Below are 19,273 nucleotides of genomic sequence, written 5' to 3' on the forward strand. Positions count from 1 at the left end.
CTGTCTCTAACCCAGTGTGTTGGTCTGTCTCTAACCCAGTGTGTTGGTCTGTCTCTAACCCAGTGTGTTGGTCTGTCTCTAACCTAGTGTGTTGGTCTGTCTCTAACCCAGTGTGTTGGTCTGTCTCTGACCCAGTGTGTTGGTCTGTGTCTCTAACCCAGTGTGTTGGTCTGTCTCTAAGCCAGTGTGTTGGTCTGTCTCTAACCCAGTGTGTAGGTCTGTCTCTAACCCAGTGTGTTGGTCTGTCTCTAACCCAGTGTGTTGGTCTGTCTATAACCCAGTGTGTTGGTCTGTCTCTGACCCAGTGTGTTGGTCTGTGTCTCTAACCCAGTGTGTTGGTCTGAGTCTCTAACCCAGTGTGTTGGTCTGTCTCTAACCCAGTGTGTTGGTCTGTCTCTGACCCAGTGTGTTGGTCTGTCTCTAACCCAGTGTGTTGGTCTGTCTCTAACCCAGCGTGTAGGTCTGTGTCTCTCTGGCCCTACTCGGCATCTCACACTGATAACAGTGGGTATAGTACAGACCCCAGATCCACAACGTTCATCATATTTACCTCTCCTCTCTCTCCCACACATAAACTCCTCTTTCCCACTCTTCCTGCCCCTTCTTGATTTCTTCCTATACCTCCTAATATCATATCTACACATTTTCAGATGTGCATGTGTTCTCTCACCTTGAGTCTGGTCTCCAGTAGCTCTCTGCTGGTTATGATGTGACTGACCTCTGTCTCGTTCAGACCGTGAGTGATGGCCGGACCCCCCAGGGTAGAGTACAGAGTGACCACTGCAACACACACACACACAAGGTAAGACCAATGAGGTATCATCAGATAATACTGCTGATGATAAGATGTCGTATGGATAGAGTTAGATCTAAGGGGTGTATTTCTGGTCCTGTTTGGGAGTGAGGCCACATGGTAAAGCCCTCATGATTAGTATATTCTGTTTGCTTCAGGGCTGTGGTAATGTCACACTGTGTTAGTGTAACGCTGCAGCGATGGCATCATGTCTGCTCTGGCTCTGTCACTGGCGTGAGTGAGGGGCCTGGGACTGGGCTAAACCAGACTGAACTGGGCTGGGCCCAGGCTACATTACATGACTATATGTCTGACTGGTTGAGATGGGTATCACTCACTTCAGGGACCAGGGGCACGTGCAGAGATGAGGGTGTGTGAGTGTGTGTGAGTGTGTACGTGTACACGTGCAAGCATCCCCAATCCCCAAACCAGTGTTGTGAAGTACTTAAGTAAAAATACTTTAAAGTACTACTTAAGTCGTTTTTTGGGGTATCTGTACTTTACTATTTATATTTTTGACAACTTTTACTTCTACTTCACTACATTCCTAAAGAAAATAATGTACTTTTTACTCCATACATTTTCCCTGACACCCAAAAGTACTCATTACATTTTGAATGCTTAAAATGGTCCAATTCACGCTGTCACGTCCTGACCAGTAAAAAGGGTCATTTGCCGTTGTAGTATGGTCAGGGCGTGGCAGAGGGTGTTGTTTTTGTGTGTTTTGGGGTTGGTTTGTTTCATAGGGGTTTGTTCTAGTTGTCATTTTCTATGTTTAATTTTTCTATGTGTGGCCGAGTATGGTTTCCAATCAGAGGCAGGTGTCTTTCGTTGTCTCTGATTGGAAGCCATACTTAGGCAGCCTGTTTTTTCCTGTGGGTTTGTGGGTGGTTGTTTTTCGTATAGTCCGTGTACCTTACGGAACTGTCGTATGTCGTTGTGTTATATTTTGTTTAAGTGTTCACTTTACTCTAATAAACGAAGATGAGCACTCAACACGCTGCCCTTTGGTCCAATCCTTCTGACAGCTGTGACACACGCACTTATCAAGAGAACATTCCTGGTCATCTCTACTGCCTCTGATCTGCTTCCATTGGTATATTATGTCTGGCTGTTGGAGTGTGCCCCTGGCTGTTGGAGTGTGCCCCTGGCTGTTGGAGTGTGCCCCTGGCTGTTGGAGTGTGCCCCTGGCTGTTGGAGTGTGCCCCTGGCTATCAGTAAATTTAAAAAACAAGAAACAATGTTAACCTCAAAATGGTGTCGTCTGGTTTGCTTTATATAAGGAATTTGAAATTATTTATACTTTTACTTTTGATACATTCAGTTGAAGTTGGAAGTTTACATACACTTAGGTTGGAGTCATTAAAACTTGTTTTTCAACCAATCCACACATTTCTTGTTAACAAACTATAGTTTTGGCAAGTCAGTTAGGACATCTACTTTGTGCATGACACAAGTTATTTTTCCAACAATTGTTTACAGACAGATTATTTCATTTATAATTCAGTGTATCACAATTCCAGTGGGTCAGAAGTTTACATACACTAAGTTGACTGTGCCTAAGAATAGCTGGGAAAATTCCAGAAAATTATGTCATGCCTTTAGAAGCTTCTGATAAGCTAATTGACATCATTTCAGTCAATTGGAGGTGTACCTGTGGATGTATTTCAAGGCCTACCTTCAAACTCAGTGCCTCTTTGCTTGACATCATGGGAAAATCAAAAGAAATCAGCCAAGACCTCGTAAAAAATATTGTAGACCTCCACAAGTCTGGTTCATCCTTGGGAGAAATTTCCAAACGACTGAAGGTACCACGTTCATCTGTACAAACAATAGTACGCAAGTATAAACACCATGGGACCACACAGCCGTCATACCACTCAGGAAGGAGACGCATTCTGTCTCCTAGAGATGAACGTACTTTGGTGCGAAAAGTGCAAATCAATCCCAGAACTACAGCAAAAGACCTTGTGAAGATGCTGGAGGAAACAGGTACAAAAGTATCTATATCCAGGTAAAACGAGTCCGATATCGACATAACCTGAAAGGCCGCTCAGCAAGGAAGAAGCCACTGCTCCAAAACCGCCATAAAAAAGACAGACTACGTTTTGCAACTGTACATGGGGACAAAGATCGTACTTTTGGAGAAATGTCCTCTGGTCTGATGAAACAAAAATAGAACTGTTTGGCCATAATGACCATCGTTATGTTTGGAGGAAAAAGGGGGAGGCTTGCAAGCCGAAGAACACCATCCCAACCATGAAGCACCGGGGTGGCAGCATCATGTTGTGGGGGTGCTTTGCTGCAGGAGGGACTGGTGCACTTCACAAAATAGATGGCATCATGAGGAGGAGAATTATGTGGATATATTGAAGCAACATCTCAAAGATCAGTCAGGAAGTTAAAGCTTGGTTGCAAATGGGTCTTCCAAATGGACAATGACCCCAAACATACTTCCAAAGTTGTGGCAAAATGGCTTAAGGACAACAAAGTCAAGGTATTGGCATGGCCATCACAAAGCCCTGACCTCAATCCTATAGAAATTTTGTGGGCAGAACTGAAAAAGTGTGTGTGAGCAAGGAGGCCTACAAACCTAACTCAGTTACACCAGCTGTCAGGAAGAATGGGCCAAAATTCATCCAACTTATTGTGGGAAGCTTGTGGAAGGCTACCCGAAACATTTGACCCAAGTTAAACAATTTGAAGGCAATGCTACCAAATACAAATTGAGTGTATGTAAACGTCTGACCCACTGGGAATGTGATGAAATAAATAAAAGCATAAATAAATCATTCTCTCTACTGTTATTCTGACATTTCACATTCTTCAAATAAAGTGGTGATCCTAACTGACCTAAAACAGGGAATTTTTGCTAGGATTAAATGTCAGGAATTGGGAAAAACTGAGTTTAAATGTATTTGGCTAAGGTGTATGTAAACCTCCAACTTCAACTGTAAGTATATTTTAGCAATTACATTTACTTTTATACTTAAGTATATTTAAAACTAAATACTTTTAGACTTTTACTCAAGTAGTATTTTACTGGATGACTTTCACTTTTACTCGAGTCATTTTCTATTAAGGTATCTTTATTTTTACTACAGTATGACAATTGGGTACTTTTTTACACTCCTCCACACAGACATACATACTTGTCTTCTACAGAAAAACATGACCAGCCCCTGTCTGTTTCTCTGGCTAGATAAGTGTGTTGTACATCTGCCTTTCTTGATAGCAGTTGGACTTTTAGGTTCTTGGAATACTGTGGGCCAGACAGATGACAAACTCATATGAAGCAGAGTAAAGGCAGTGGAATTTGTACACATGCCTATCTACTCTGAGTTAGGACTCTGACAGTAGGACTCAATGGGACCCGTGTCCAGGCTCCCCCAGGTCCCGGCTCCCCCAGGTCCCGGCTCCCCCAGGTCCAGGCTACCCCAGGTCCCGGCTCCCCCAGATCCAGGCTCCCCCAGGTCCCGGCTCCCCCAGGTCCCGGCTCCCCCAGGTCCCGGCTCCCCCAGGTCCCGTTCCCCCAGGTCCAGGCTACCCCAGGTCCCGGCTCCCCCAGGTCCAGGCTACCCCAGGTCCCGTTCCCGCAGGTCCAGGCTACCCCAGGTCCCGTTCCCCCAGGTCCAGGCTACCCCAGGTCCCGGCTCCCCCAGGTCCAGGCTACCCCAGGTCCCGTTCCCCCAGTTCCAGGCTACCCCAGGTCCCGTTCCCCCAGGTCCCGTTCCCCCAGGTCCAGGCTACCCCAGGTCCCGGCTCCCCCAGGTCCAGGCTACCCCAGGTCCCGTTCCCCCAGGTCCAGGCTACCCCAGGTCCCGTTCCCCCAGGTCCAGGCTACCCCAGGTCCCGGCTCCCCCAGGTCCAGGCTACCCCAGGTCCCGTTCCCCCAGGTCCAGGCTACCCCAGGTCCCGTTCCCCCAGGTCCAGGCTACCCCAGGTCCAGGCTACCCCAGGTCCCGGCTCCCCCAGGTCCCGGCTCCCCCAGGTCCTGTTCCCCCAGGTCCAGGCTACCCCAGGTCCAGGCTACCCCAGGTCCAGGCTACCCCAGGTCCAGGCTACCCCAGGTCCAGGCTCCCCCAGGTCCAGGCTACCCCAGGTCCAGGCTCCCCCAGATCCCGGCTCCCCCAGGTCCCGGCTCCCCCAGGTCCAGGCTACCCCAGGTCCAGGCTACCCCAGGTCCAGGCTACCCCAGGTCCAGGCTCCCCCAGGTCCAGGCTACCCCAGGTCCAGGCTCCCCCAGATCCCGGCTCCCCCAGGTCCAGGCTACCCCAGGTCCAGGCTCCCCATCATTCACAGGCAGTAGAGGAGAAAGTGAGGGGTAAGTGCTCTCTGTCTGTGTCTACACAGCTCACCAGCCATGTCCAACTCAGATGACATCCCCACCCACCATCAGTGGGCTCAACATGGACTCTATCCAATCAGATGAAGATTCTGCTCATGCAGGGCTGTGAAGGGGTTACACCAGAAGCTTGCAAGGGTCCAGACACCCTGGCCAAAATCCACACTCATAACCCCGCTCTGACAGGACAAAAAGAGGAGGGAGAGAGGGGAGGTCACCCGACCCAGGGCAGGCTGACAGAGAAAGGGCTTATGGGACAGGGCCAGTGACATCACTGCCATGCGTCATGGACGGCTGAGACTTCCTGTTGTGTGTGTGAGGACACAGGGTGTGACACCTCCATCCGTGAGATACTAACACACTGTCAGGTCCTGTCACATTCACACATACACTCTCTCCTCTCTTCTTTTATAAAACATTTATACAATTATGAGGTGATTGAATAGCTCATACTCTGCAACCATCCTATTCCTTCTGAGGTTTAGAACCAAGAAACAAACACAAACAAATTCCTGGCAAGGCCAACCAATCAGGTTGAGTCAGACTCAACTTGACAATACAAAAACACAGAGTGAACAAAGAAGAAAGAAGAGGTGGAGGAGGAAGGCTGAGAGATGGATGAATAGAGAACCTATGGAGAGAGGAGGAAGGCTGAGAGATGGATGAATAGAGAGCCTATGGAGAGAGGAGGAAGGCTGAGAGATGGATGAATAGAGAGCCTATGGAGAGAGGAGGAAGGCTGAGAGATGGATGAATAGAGAGCCTATGGAGAGAGGAGGAAGGCTGAGAGATGGATGAATAGAGAGCCTATGGAGAGAGGAGGAAGGCTGAGAGATGGATGAATAGAGAGCCTATGGAGAGAGGAGGAAGGCTGAGAGATGGATGAATAGAGAGCCTATGGAGAGAGGAGGAAGGCTGAGAGATGGATGAATAGAGAGCCTATGGAGAGAGGAGGAAGGCTGAGAGATGGATGAATAGAGAGCCTATGGAGAGAGGAGGAAGGCTGAGAGATGGATGAATAGAGAGCCTATGGAGAGAGGAGGAAGGCTGAGAAATGGATGAATAGAGAGCCTATGGAGAGGCTCTCACTACGCAGTCAAGCCTGTGTATGGAGAGTACTCACAGGGGAGGTTGTACATGAACCAGACTTGGGGTGTGTGCATGTGGACACTCACAGGGGAAGTTTTGCATGAAGCAGGCCTGTGCGGCTATTACCCACTCGGCCCTGGTCTCACAGAAGATGGCAATATTGTTGTGGGCCCTCTGGCCAAGCGCTGCCAGACCAATGCCAAAGCAGGTTGCTGCCCTATGGGTCTCAGCATAGGACAGCCAGCGGTACTGCCCAAGGATCACCTACAAGGGGGCACAGAGAGCACACAGGATGTCAGAGAGGGAGGGAGGGAGGGAAAGAGAAAGAAAGAGAGACACAGAGAAAAATAGAGAGAACGAGAAAGAGCGAGAAGTACCAGTGGGGAAAAGCAGAGAGGTGGAAAATAGTAGAGACACACAGAGAAACAGAGATTTGGAAAGAGTTTTAGGGAAACAGAATGCGAGGGAGAGATGCAGGAAGGCAGAATAGTTCACAGTGTTTGTTTTATGCGAGGGAGAGATGCAGGAGGGCAGAATAGTTCACAGTGTTTGTTTTATGCGAGGGAGAGATGCAGGAGGGCAGAATAGTTCACAGTGTTTGTTTTATGCGAGGGAGAGATGCAGGAGGGCAGAATAGTTCACAGTGTTTGTTTTATGTGAGGGAGAGATGCAGGAGAGCAGAATAGTTCACAGTGTTTGTTTTATGCGAGGGAGAGATGCAGGAGGGCAGAATAGTTCACAGTGGTTGTTTTATGCGAGGGAGAGATGCAGGAGGGAAGAATAGTTCACAGTGTTTGTTTTATGTGAGGAAGGGATGCAGGAGGGGAGAATAGTTCAGTGTTTGTTTTATGCGAGGGAGAGATGCAGGAGGGAAGAATAGTTCACAGTGTTTGTTTTATGCGTGGGAGAGATGCAGGAGGGAAGAATAGTTCACAGTGTTTGTTTTATGCGAGGGAGGGATGCAGGAGGGAGGAATAGTTCACAGTGTTTAGAGATGCAGGAGGGCAGAATAGTTCACAGTGTTTGTTTTATCCACAGTAAAGCTTACAGCTTGAGGTTGTGTGCTTTTTAACTTTTGGAATTTGAATCACAACACTCATAATAAACAGTGGTGATACTGTCCTCTACTGGTATAACAGTGGTACTGCACACACCCAGACCTGGCACAGGCCAGGCTAACGCACATTCACACAGTGTCAGTGAAACAATGAGAACATTTAAATACATTTATTCAACGTGTTTTTCACTGTAAGTCTCATTGTTTAGGAAGTCAAGAGGTGGCCAAGCACACTCCATTGTTTTATTACAGCAACATGAGTTTCAACAGCACTGTGATTAGACTAGTGGGATTAGCCTGAGGATTGCTGTGTAATTAAAAGTGTTGCAAGTCACACACACACACAGCGACAGTGTTTTAGATTGGCCTATATTCTGTATGTTGGTGAGCTGTGTGAGGTGACGTGAGGCCTTTCTGTTGGGCAAGAGAGGTGTGTTTTGTATGAGTGACTGTTCTCTCCTGTTTTGGCTAGACTGACTTGGCAGAACAAGGTCTTGTGTTTTCACTGCAAACAGAAAACACACCTGAGTTTCTTGCCCAACAAAAAGTCCTCACGCTGTCCTTCCTGTCCTAACCTTCTTGAAGAACTTTCCGTTGCTCTGCCTCTCATCCTCCTCCATGACTACCTCTCTGGTGCCTAGGCAGTCTCTGTCAGGGAACCTTCTGGATGCGTCCTCAAACACCTTATCCAGTGTGTCCACCCCGGGGTGCAGGGACGACACCAGCCTCTTCGTGGCGCCCATGGCCCTGTAGGGCCCCGCGGGGCGACCCGTCACAGACCGGGCCTTGAGTCTCTGAGCCCGCTCCTGTTCTGAGCCGAGGCCTGCGTCTGATTCTGACACAGAGCTGAAGAGGTAGGAGGGGAGGAAGGCTAGGACAGAGTACAGCCACACCGTCACCTGGAAGAGCAGCAGCAGCACTGGGTTCAGATCCTCTTTCAGCTTCATCCTGACTGGGTGTGTGTGAGTGAGTGGGGAGGGGGGGTGGGGGTGGGTTGCAAGGCTTATGCTCTGAGCAGGTAGTTTATCACTGAGACAGCTCCTCTAACCCTGAGATGTGAATGGTAGGAGAGAGAATGATGGGTCGTAATCCTGCTACCACTGACGGGGGAAGTTATTCATTTCCTGGTCCTTCTTCTTCTGCTCTTTCGTGTGATGACAATGGCAGCAGCACCTTACGCCTAGACAAGAGACGACAAAAAAACAACATTCCAACATTGTACGAGAATATGCTATTTATAACGTCTATCGTATGTTATACATGTATAATAACATCAGTGCGTTAGCTACAATTCCTTTGACAGCATCTAAGCTTTTTAACCCAACAGTCAGCAGACTCCATACTCTAAGATAATAGGTTTTAATGGATTCTTCTCATGTTTTAGTGGGGGTTTCTCAAGCATCCACCAATAGTAATGCATAGCATGATGGCTTGGCCTACATAATAAGACAGACAGCTGTGTGCTGTAGGCTACAGCTCTGCCTGAATGCTCTTCACTCACTCACTGTCCCCCTGCAGCCAGCCAGAATGCTGGAGCTCAGAGCTCCCTATCTAACCCCATCTCCCACACAGCACTGTACAGCATGCTCTCTCTATCACTAACCATCAAGGCATAGACACAGACAGACAGCACAGACAGACAGACAGACAGACAGACAGACAGACAGACAGACAGACAGACAGACAGACAGACAGACAGACAGACAGACAGACAGACAGACAGACAGACAGACAGACAGCAGACTGACTATGACAGGAAATAGAGATAGAAAGGGAGAAAGTGTGACAGCATGAGAGGGAAGGGAAAGAGATGGAGCGAGAGTGAAGGGAGAGGGTTGGGTTATGTGTGAGAGAAAGGCCTAAGGAACATGCGTCTTTTACCCCCATGTACCCATTACAACCCACGATGCAATGCCAGATGACAGGGGGAGAGAGAGAGAGAGAGAGAGAGAGAGAGAGAGAGAGAGAGAGAGAGACAGAGAGAGAGAGAGAGAGAGAGAGACAGACAGAGAGAGACAGAGAAAGAGAGTGATAGAGAGACAGAGAGAGAGTGATAGAGATACAGAGAGAGAGAGACAGAGAAAGAGAGGGAGAGAGAGAGACTAAAGAGAGGGAGAGAGAGAGACTAAAGAGAGGGAGAGAGAGAAATAGAGTGATAGAGAGACAGAGAGACAGAGAAAGAGAGGGAGAGAGAGAAAGAAAGGGAGAGAGAGGGAGAAAGAGAGAGAAAGAAAGAAATAAAGGGAGAGAGAGAGAGAGGGCAAGGTGGGGGTGAGGAAGAAAGAAAAGAGGGGGCTGACACTGAGTCATGGTAACTCAGAATGGATTTCAACATAAATCCTCAACTGGGTGAAAGGTGCGTTACTACTGTATATCAGATTTAAAACAAACGTGTGTTAAAATTTCAACGAAAGGGATGCTGTGTGTGACATGTGAGGATTATGTCTGTGAAATAGGCTATGTGTGTGTGTGTGTGTGTGTGTTTAACAGGGATGACGATAGCTACCTCCAACTCGTGAGGATAGTAGAGATGGGTAACTGTCCATGGCACTGGAAGCCATGCTCCTCCTTCCTCTCCATGGCCATCTTTGATGGTTCCCCCAGAGAGGCTAAAGACATTGAGCTACAAATTACAGTGATGATATGCTATCCTGCATGGTTGGGCGCTAATGCTGTGCCATGTCTGTCCCTGTTGCACATTTTCTAGGTAATTTCCATAGCCACTGATCAATAGCATTGTCCTGCTGCTCAAACACACTCTGTAACTCTCTGTCCTTCAGACATGAGCTTCAACTGAGAAATACTAACAAACAATAAATCCTACTAACATACACGCACACACACACTTCCACTGAATTAAACCTAGACCACAGCAGACTCTTTTAGCAGCAGTCATCCATTATTCATATGAGAGAGCTGCTCATCTTCAACTCCTCTCCAGCAGCATGACATTCTTCTCCCATCCTTCCAAAACACACCCACACCCTATCCCCTCTCCAAAACGCTCCCTAAAGGCTCAGGAATAACCCAGAGTGAGACAGCAGAGCTCTGCCAGCAACTCCCATTATCATCTCTCGGTGCTGTACAATTACCCAGCACACCTAGCAGTGTCAGAGGTCACTTACAGTCACTGTACTGGACCGATACACTGCTGAAGTTAATGACCGGGTCTCAGTTTCCGGTTCTTTCTCTATGGACACGTGGGAACACACACAATCTGGGTTTGTTGGAGTTTGTTGAAGTAGTCTTTGGTTTTCTTGGAGCTTATAGGAGTAGCCTTTGGGTTTCTTGGAGTTTGTTGGAGTAGTCTTGGAGTTTGTTGGAGTAGTCTTGGGTTTTGTTGGAGTAGTCTTGGGGTTTGTTGGAGTAGTCTTGGGGTTTCTTGGAGTAGTCTTGGGGTTTGTTGGGGTAGTCGTTGGGTTTCTTTGAGTTTGTTAGAATAGACTTGGTGTTTCTTGGAGTAGTCTTTGGGTTTGTTGGAGTTTGTTGCTGTAGTCTTTGGGTTTGTTGGAGTTTGTTGGAGTAGTCTTGGGGTTTGTTGGAGTAGTCTTTGGTTTTTTCGGAGTACTCTTTGGGTTTCTAGGAGTAGTCTTTGGGTTTGTTGGAGTAGTCTTGTGGTTTGTTGGAGTAGTCTTTGGGTTTGTTGGAGTAGTCTTGGGGCTTCTTGGGGTAGTCTTTTATAGACTTGGGGTTTGTTAGAGTAATCTAATGGGTTTGTTGGAGATTGTTGGAGTAGTCTTGGGGTTTCTTAAAGTTTGTTGGAGTCGTCTTGGGGTATGTTTGGGTAGTCTTTGGGTTTCTTGGAGTTTGTTGGAGTCGTCTTGGGGTTTCTTGGAGTAGTCTTTGGGTTTGTTGGAGTAGTCTTTGGGTTTCTTGGAGTAGTCTTGGGGTTTCTTGGGATAGTCTTTTTTTATAGTCTTGGGGTTTGTTAAAGTAGTCTAATGGGTTTGTTGGAGTAGTGTTTGGGTTTCTTGGAGTAGCCTTTGGGTTTCTTGGAGATTGTTTGAGTAATCTTTGGTTTTCTTGGAATTTGTTGGAGTAGTCTTTGGGTTTCTTGGAGTAGTCTTGGGTTTTGTTGGAGTAGTCTTGGGGTTTGTTGGAGTAGTCTTGGGGTTTCTTGGAGTAGTCTTGGGGTTTGTTGGGGTAGTCATTGGGTTTCTTTGAGTTTGTTAGAATAGTCTTGGTGTTTCTTGGAGTAGTCTTTGGGTTTGTTGGAGTAGTCTTTGGGTTTCTTGGAGTAGTCTTGGGGTTTCTTGGGATAGTCTTTTTTTATAGTCTTGGGGTTTGTTAGAGTAGTCTAATGGGTTTGTTGGAGTAGTGTTTGGGTTTCTTGGAGTAGCCTTTGGGTTTCTTGGAGATTGTTTGAGTAATCTTTGGTTTTCTTGGAATTTGTTGGAGTAGTCTTTGGGTTTCTTGGAGTAGTCTTGGGGTTTCTAGGAGTAGTCTTTGGGTTTGTTGGAGTAGTCTTGTGGTTTGTTGGAGTAGTCTTGTGGTTTGTTGGAGTAGTCTTTGGGTTTGTTGGAGTAGTCTTGGGGTTTGTTGGAGTAGTCTTGTGGTTTGTTGGAGTAGTCTTTGGGTTTGTTGGAGTAGTCTTGGGGTTTCTAGGAGTAGTCTTGGGTTTTCTTGGGGTAGTCTTATAGACTTGGGGTTTGTTGGAGTAGTCTAATGGTTTTGTTGGAGTTTGTCGGTGTAGTCTTGGGGTTTCTTAAAGTTTGTTGGAGTCGTCTTGGGGTTTCTTGGAGTCGTCTTGGGGTTTCTTGGGATAGTATTTTTTATAGTCTTGGGGTTTGTTAGAGTAGTCTAATGGGTTTGTTGGAGTAGTGTTTGGGTTTCTTGGAGTAGCCTTTGGGTTTCTTGGAGATTGTTTGAGTAATCTTTGGTTTTCTTGGAATTTGTTGGAGTAGTCTTTGGGTTTCTTGGAGTTTGTTGGTGTAGTCTTTGGGTTTGTTGGAGTTTGTTGGAGTAGTTTTGGGGTTCTTGAAGTAGTCTTGGGGTTTGTTGTTGTAGTCTTGGGGTTTCTTGGAGATTGTTGGAATAGTCTTGGGGTTTGTTGGAGTTTGTTGGAGCAGTCTAATGGGTTTGTTGGAGTTTGTTGGAGTAGTGTTGGGATTCTTGTAGTTTGTTGGTGTTGTCTAATGGGTTTGTTGGATTTTGTTGGAGTAATCTGGGCTGCCACTGGAACCCAAGTTCAAAAGCATGGCGGCTGATGTGAATAATTATTAGGCTAAAGTGAACTGTCCCAATCAGATCGGCTTAAGCTGATGACTCTGCATATTGGGAGGGAAGAATAAACAAAACATGACCGATAAAACATTAACTGTTTGCACCGTGGCAAACCTCTCTCTCGCTCTCTTCCACTCAATTCTCCCCCTCTCTCCAGCAGACTGGCGAGGCTGCAGGTCACGAGCCCTGTTTTGGAACTCACACTTGCGATAGGAGCAGGCACGACAGGCTAAAATGACATTTTATTTGTACTAATTCAAAATCCCTCTGCTCCTTCCTCTGCTGCTTGGTCCTGGTTTGGTGGGAGATTCTGTCAGGGATTTCGTCGTCGTCAGACGATATAGCGAAATCATCGTCGGAAAAGGAGGACCAATATGCAGCAGAATTATGAATGTTCATCTTGAAGTTTTATTAACTCAAAAAGTGAACACAAAATAATAAACAACGTACTCACGATCTACTAGACAGTCCTGTTAGGCTCACACACGCTAAACAAGAAACAATCTCCCACAAATGACAAACACACCCTAATATATGGGACTCTCAATCAAAGGCAAAGAGAAAACACGCCTTCAATTGAGAGTCCCAACCCCAATTAATCAACCATAGAAACACACTCACTAGACTACAAATAGAAATACATAAACATAGACCATAAACCAAAAACCCGGAAATACTAAATCAAACGCCCTTTTTCCAAAACACCACCCCGAACCACATAAAACAAATACCCTCTGCCACGTCCTGACCAAACTACAATGACAATTAACCCTTATACTGGCCAGGACGTGACAATTCTAGATGACATTTTCTTCTGAAAAATGCACCAAAAATACATTTCACATACCTTTCTTTAGTGTTTTACAGATAGAAAGAAAATAAATTGTATTTCTTCACAATCGGTTATTATGTGTAAGTCCTGTCCTGGAGTGTTATCAAAAGGAAACCAAAATATTTAGGCTGACTTCTTCCTGTGTCCAGAAAAAATGATTTGCATAATATGCTAATATTTAATGAGATATCACATAATTTGCATATTTTAATGAAATATTTCTGTCAGAATTATACAAAAAAATTATATTTGTGTCCACATTCAAGTTGATTGTGATATGATTAAGGGGGGATACCCTATTAGGGAGTGGTAAGTCCATTATAAAGCTTCAACCAATAGAACAATCAAAAGAACATCAAGAATGAATCGCGGGGGGGGGGGGGAGAGAACAATTGGTCAATAATTGAGCTTTGTGTAACAGGGCCGAAGCTTTGGAAATGGAGTACGACCATAACACAGTGGATTAATTCAGTAATATCTTGCCATCCCTCCTCCCATAGTTGGTGGGCAGGCAGGCAGGCCACAGTAAGAGTGAATCACTGCTTCCTTAAAGGATTGTGAATGGGGCCTTTTGTGTGACCAACACCACCCTCTCCTCTCGCCTCCGCAGGCAGTCCTCCTGGAGAAAGCTCAAAGTCACCATTGTGCCAGTAGCCCAGCACACCACACAGTGCCACATCTAGGAAGACCACTGGAGGGGTCAGACTGTGTGTGTGTGTGTGTGTGTGTGTGTGTGTGTGTGTGTGTGTGTGCGTGCGTGCGTGCGTGCGTGCGTGCGTGTGTGTGTGTATGCAGACATTTCCAAATAATGGCGTAAGCATACTTGAAAAGCTTTGAGTAAGCATGATTTCACTGAAAGTGATAAGACAACACACAATGGAATGGATATGTGGCTCAGACTACATCTTTTCTTCTTAAGGTCTGAGGGGTAGCAGAAGCAAGCAACCAAACAGTAAACATACCAGACAACCACTAAAACAACTAGCCTAATCTGAAACTAAGGGTTCTCTATGATATCTTCCTTTCTCTGCCATCTCCCACACTGCTGAGTGTAGGATACATGAGCCTGGACGCAGGGCTAGCAGACCATCTCCCACACTGCTGAGTGTAGGATACATGAGCCTAGACACAGGGCTGCAGACCATCTCCCTCACTGCTGAGTGTAGGATACATGAACCTGGACGCAGGGCTGCAGACCATCTCCCTCACTGCTGAGTGTAGGATACATGAGCCTGGACGCAGGGCTAGCAGACCATCTCCCACACTGCTGAGTGTAGGATACATGAACCTGGACGCAGGGCTGCAGACCATCTCCCTCACTGCTGAGTGTAGGATACATGAGCCTGGACGCAGGGCTAGCAGACCATCTCCCACACTGCTGAGTGTAGGATACATGAGCCTGGACACAGGGCTGCAGACCATCTCCCACACTGCTGAGTGTAGAATACATGAGCCTGGACGCAGGGCTAGCAGACCATCTCCCACACTGCTGAGTGTAGGATACATGAACCTGGACGCAGGGCTGCAGACCATCTCCCTCACTGCTGAGTGTAGAATACATGAGCCTGGAGGCAGGGCTGCAGACCATCTCCCACACTGCTGAGTGTAGGATACATGAGCCTGGATGCAGGGCTACAGACCATCTCCCACACTGCTGAGTGTAGGATACATGAGCCTGGACGCAGGGCTGCAGACCATCTCCCACACTGCTGAGTGTAGGATACATGAACCTGGACGCAGGGCTGCAGACCATCTCCCTCACTGCTGAGTGTAGAATACATGAGCCTGGAGGCAGGGCTGCAGACCATCTCCCACACTGCTGAGTGTAGGATACATGAGCCTGGATGCAGGGCTACAGACCATCTCCCACACTGCTGAGTGTAGGATACATGAGCCTGGACGCAGGGCTGCAGACCATCTCCCACACTGCTGAGTGTAGGATACATGAGCCTGGACGCAGGGCTGCAGACCATCTCCCACACTGCTGAGTGTAGGATACATGAGCCTGGAGGCAGGGCTGCAGACCATCTCCCACACTGCTGAGTGTAGGATACATGAGCCTGGACGCAGGGCTGCAGACCATCTCCCACACTGCTGAGTTTAGGATACATGAGCCTGGAGGCAGGGCTGCAGACCATCTCCCACACTGCTGAGTGTAGAATACATGAGCCTGGACGCAGGGCTAGCAGACCATGACATTGACCCTATCTATGCCATGCTGACAAGCTGATAGACCTCAAACTTCTGGTTCAACCAAAAGATATAACCATACCCTCTGGTGAATGATATAGGCCTATGACCAACCCTCTGAAACCTATTACATAAAAAGAATGCTCCACAGAAGAATGCTCCACAGAAGAACGCTCCACAGAAGAACGCTCCACAGAAGAACGCTCCACAGAAGAACGCTCCACAGAAGAACGCTCCACAGAAGAACACTCCCCAGAAGAACGCTCCCCAGAAGAACGCTCCACAGAAGAACACTCCCCAGAAGAACGCTCCACAGAAGAACGCTCCACAGAAGAACGCTCCACAGAAGAAAGCTACTGCAGACAGAAACATGGCATAAGAGACAAGGGCGTAAAACTGTGCATCTGTGTGCACATATCCTATCGGACCATCCCTGGCAGACAATAGATGCACTGTGTATAAGTACAAGCTCTCTCCAATAGACCACCCTGATTTGATTGTAGTTGCTACAAGCCAAGTAAATGACTTCAGCAGTACAAACAAGCTTAACAGTTGACAAGATATTCACAACTTGAGTGCACAACATTTGTCAATGGTACAGTTCAAACTTTGTCAACCAAAATGTTGATTATGGTGTCCATACTAGGGTTGGGGATATTACAATATAATCGTAAATCAACGATGTTTGACAAAAATCGTCATGATATTGTGATGTGACAGACGATAGTTTTATATATTTGTATTTTTTTACAGACAATAGTTGAACCTATTTGAATATGACTGGCACCTCCGGAGTCGGGCAACGCACAACAGTGCAGCTCACAGCCGGGCGACTCGCCAAATGACCTATTCCTATTTGCCATAGACTTTCTCAATAGATATGTAGGTAGACTTAGCCTAATAGTAACATAATGCACGAGCAGGCCTACAACGTACACTCTAAAAATCAGGGGTTCAACAACGGTTCTCCTAAGATCCTTCAAGTTCTTCAAAGAACCTTAGGGTTCTTAGCACTGAAAGTTGCCCCCAAAAGGTTCTTCCAAGAACCCCATAGGAGGTGGGGTTAATCGAGGAACCTCCTTAGTTGGAGGGGGTTCTTACAGGAACCTAAGTGCCCAACTGAAACACTTGGATTTGAATTTGAATGGACAGCAGGTGCAGACACTTAAGTGACAAATGTAAAGATCTCCTCAATTTAAGGTAAGGGTTGTCCCTTATATGAACTAAATTGATATTGTTTTATGATTATACCATCTATTATTAATAATAATATTAATAACAGGGGTGGGAGTTAAAAAATGTACCCCAAAAGTTTCTTCGAGGATACATTAAAAGGGGTTCTTTGAAGAATCATTTTAGAGGGTTCTTCAGAGAACTTATAGTGGTTCCTCTACAGTCTCAATTTGAAGAACCCCTAAAGGATACTCCAGGAACATTTTCTTTTTAGAGTGTATGTAGATTGTATGTCTGATGATCAAGGGCCTTTTGCAGCGGACACTCCGTTGTCTGGCTTGTTTTAAAAGCTTCATTTCCCTTTTTGTCCCAATACTCATTTTACTTTAACGTGACTTGTTGGTCTAAGCATATCTTTCATGTTCAACTTTCATATGAATCTAGGAGGCCAGTAACAGAGATCTATCTCAGAAAGTTGTTTGTGAATAGCTTAAATAAAAACATGACATTGTAATAATGAAAGAGAACCAACAATTGCTAAATATAATAATCGAATGGGAAATGTAAACAAATCTTACACATTTCTGGCCTCCACTTGACCAAAGCTTTAGGAAAAACAAATTGTGTACACCAGAAAATCCTTGCAAAACAAACATCCAATAATATAGGCCTACACTAAATAAAAATGTAATTCAATACAATTTGCAGTAAACATTTTCTGTTCTATTCTGTCAGATAATGAGCAAAGGCACATCAGCAAGTCATTATTTATGGAATTATGAATTAAAATCAATGTTAAACTTATTTTTGACCATTTGAAGTCACTGCTGAGAAATGTTATCTGCAAGGTGTGCCATTTGTACACTCAGCCAGCCAGCAACCGGGATAATGAAAATCATTTTAAAAAGGGAGTAAAATTGGCTGAGCAGAGAAGATACAGGCTTGTCAAAAAGCCATTATCTCCTATCTGGAATATATATTATGTAGCTTACAGATAACAATTTACTCTAGGTGACTAGGACGCTCAGTCTTCCATCCTCCGCTCTACCGCGCGCAGCAACTGGCTGGATGCACAGAATCAAGCATATCTGGGCCGCGCGCTTCACCGAGAAAGAATACTTTATCAAGACACTTACCTTGAATAAAACAGATGGTGTATCAGCGACGAAAGGGAAAGCGTTCTTTTATTGCATGAATTTGGTATACAATTGCACGAATTGCAATTGAATTCCCGCATCGTCTGTCTGATGATATTGGTCGCTGCTCTCAGCCCAGCGGTGACAGGCGCGTCGTCATGGTATCATTGCACAGGAGGCATTCCCTGGCTTGTGATTGGACTCGATGAGGTGGCGCGTGCTGAGGGCCGGTAGGTGATGGAAATGAAAGGTTACTCTCAGTCAGAGCGCACTGCGTGGAAGCTGAGAAGTGTTTCAGACAGTAGCATACTGTCATAATAAAACGTCGGGTATATACTGTATTAGACAGACTACACATAGGTTTGTCAATGGTCGGGTTTTTGTACCGCAGAGTGAAGTCATACATATGTGCATGATGCTGATTTGGGGACACGTGTCGGATTAGATCAACCGTCAAATTCAATCACACCGGTCAGCAGGGATGTCACCACAGTTTCAGAACATTCGGCGCTCAGCCACTGAGGTATAGGGCTCAGTCCATTGTCTGATGATAGATGGCTTCACTCCTGCAATAGCTCGTCCCTCAACTGATCTGTCTTGTAGGTGGAATTCATCTCTAAAAATCGAGATTTTGCTAATCTGCCTAAAACTAGTTCCCTTTTTTTTTAATAACTCCTCTCTAGGTAGCTAGGACTCACTGGCTACTAGTACTATGGCAAAACATGCTCGATCAGCTGAGCAAACTTCTGTAGCTAGCAGCCTAGTGCAAGCTTGTTTGAATGGCCATAGAGTAGCTAGTGCTAATGTTCTTTACCATTCGGCCATCAGATTTCACCAATGCTCCTTATAGGACACATCACTGCACTCTATACTCCTCTGTAAACTGGTCATCTCTGTATACCCGCTGCAAGACCCACTGATTGATGCTTTTTATAAAACCCTCTTAGGCCTCACTCCCCCCTATCTGAGATACCTACTGCAGCCCTCATCCTCCACATACAACACCTGTTCTGCCAGTCACATTCTGTTAAAGGTCCCCAAAGCACACACATCCCTGGGTCACTCCTCTATTCAGTTCGATGCAGCTAGCGACTGGAACGAGCTGCAACAAACACTCAAACTGGACAGTTTTATCTCAATCTCTTCATTCAAAGACTCAGTCATGGACACTCTTACTGACAGTTGTGGCTGCTTTGTGTGATGTATTGTTGTCTCTACCTTCTTGCCCTTTGTGCTGTTGTCTGTGCCCAATAATGTTTGTACCATGTTTTGTGCTGCTACCATGTTGTGTTTCTACCATGTTGTTGTTATGTTGTGTTGCTACCATGCTGTGTTGTCATGTGTTGCTGCCTTGCTATGTTGTTGTCTTAGGTCTCTCTCTATGTAGTGTTGTCTCTCTTGTTGTGATGTGTGTTTTGTCCTATATTTATATTGT

At 46.1% G+C, this 19,273-nt stretch overlaps 1 protein-coding gene across 1 annotated transcript in view; it reads right to left on the reverse strand.

Moving 5' to 3' along the window:
• LOC115206524 (long-chain-fatty-acid--CoA ligase 3) overlaps positions 1-12,797 on the reverse strand; it is a gene marked incomplete in the record, with an annotated part of 43,121 nt that extends 30,324 nt beyond the window's left edge. Inside the window, 4 exon segments of the mRNA XM_029773617.1 lie at positions 671-780; positions 6,314-6,491; positions 7,860-8,464; positions 9,791-12,797. Of these exon segments, the coding sequence (XP_029629477.1) occupies positions 671-780; positions 6,314-6,491; positions 7,860-8,231 (660 nt within the window).
• Between the last annotated feature and the right edge of the window lie 6,476 nt (positions 12,798-19,273).

This window comes from Salmo trutta, chromosome 13 (assembly GCF_901001165.1).
Source record: "Salmo trutta chromosome 13, fSalTru1.1, whole genome shotgun sequence".
Classification (NCBI taxonomy): Eukaryota; Metazoa; Chordata; class Actinopteri; order Salmoniformes; family Salmonidae; genus Salmo; species Salmo trutta.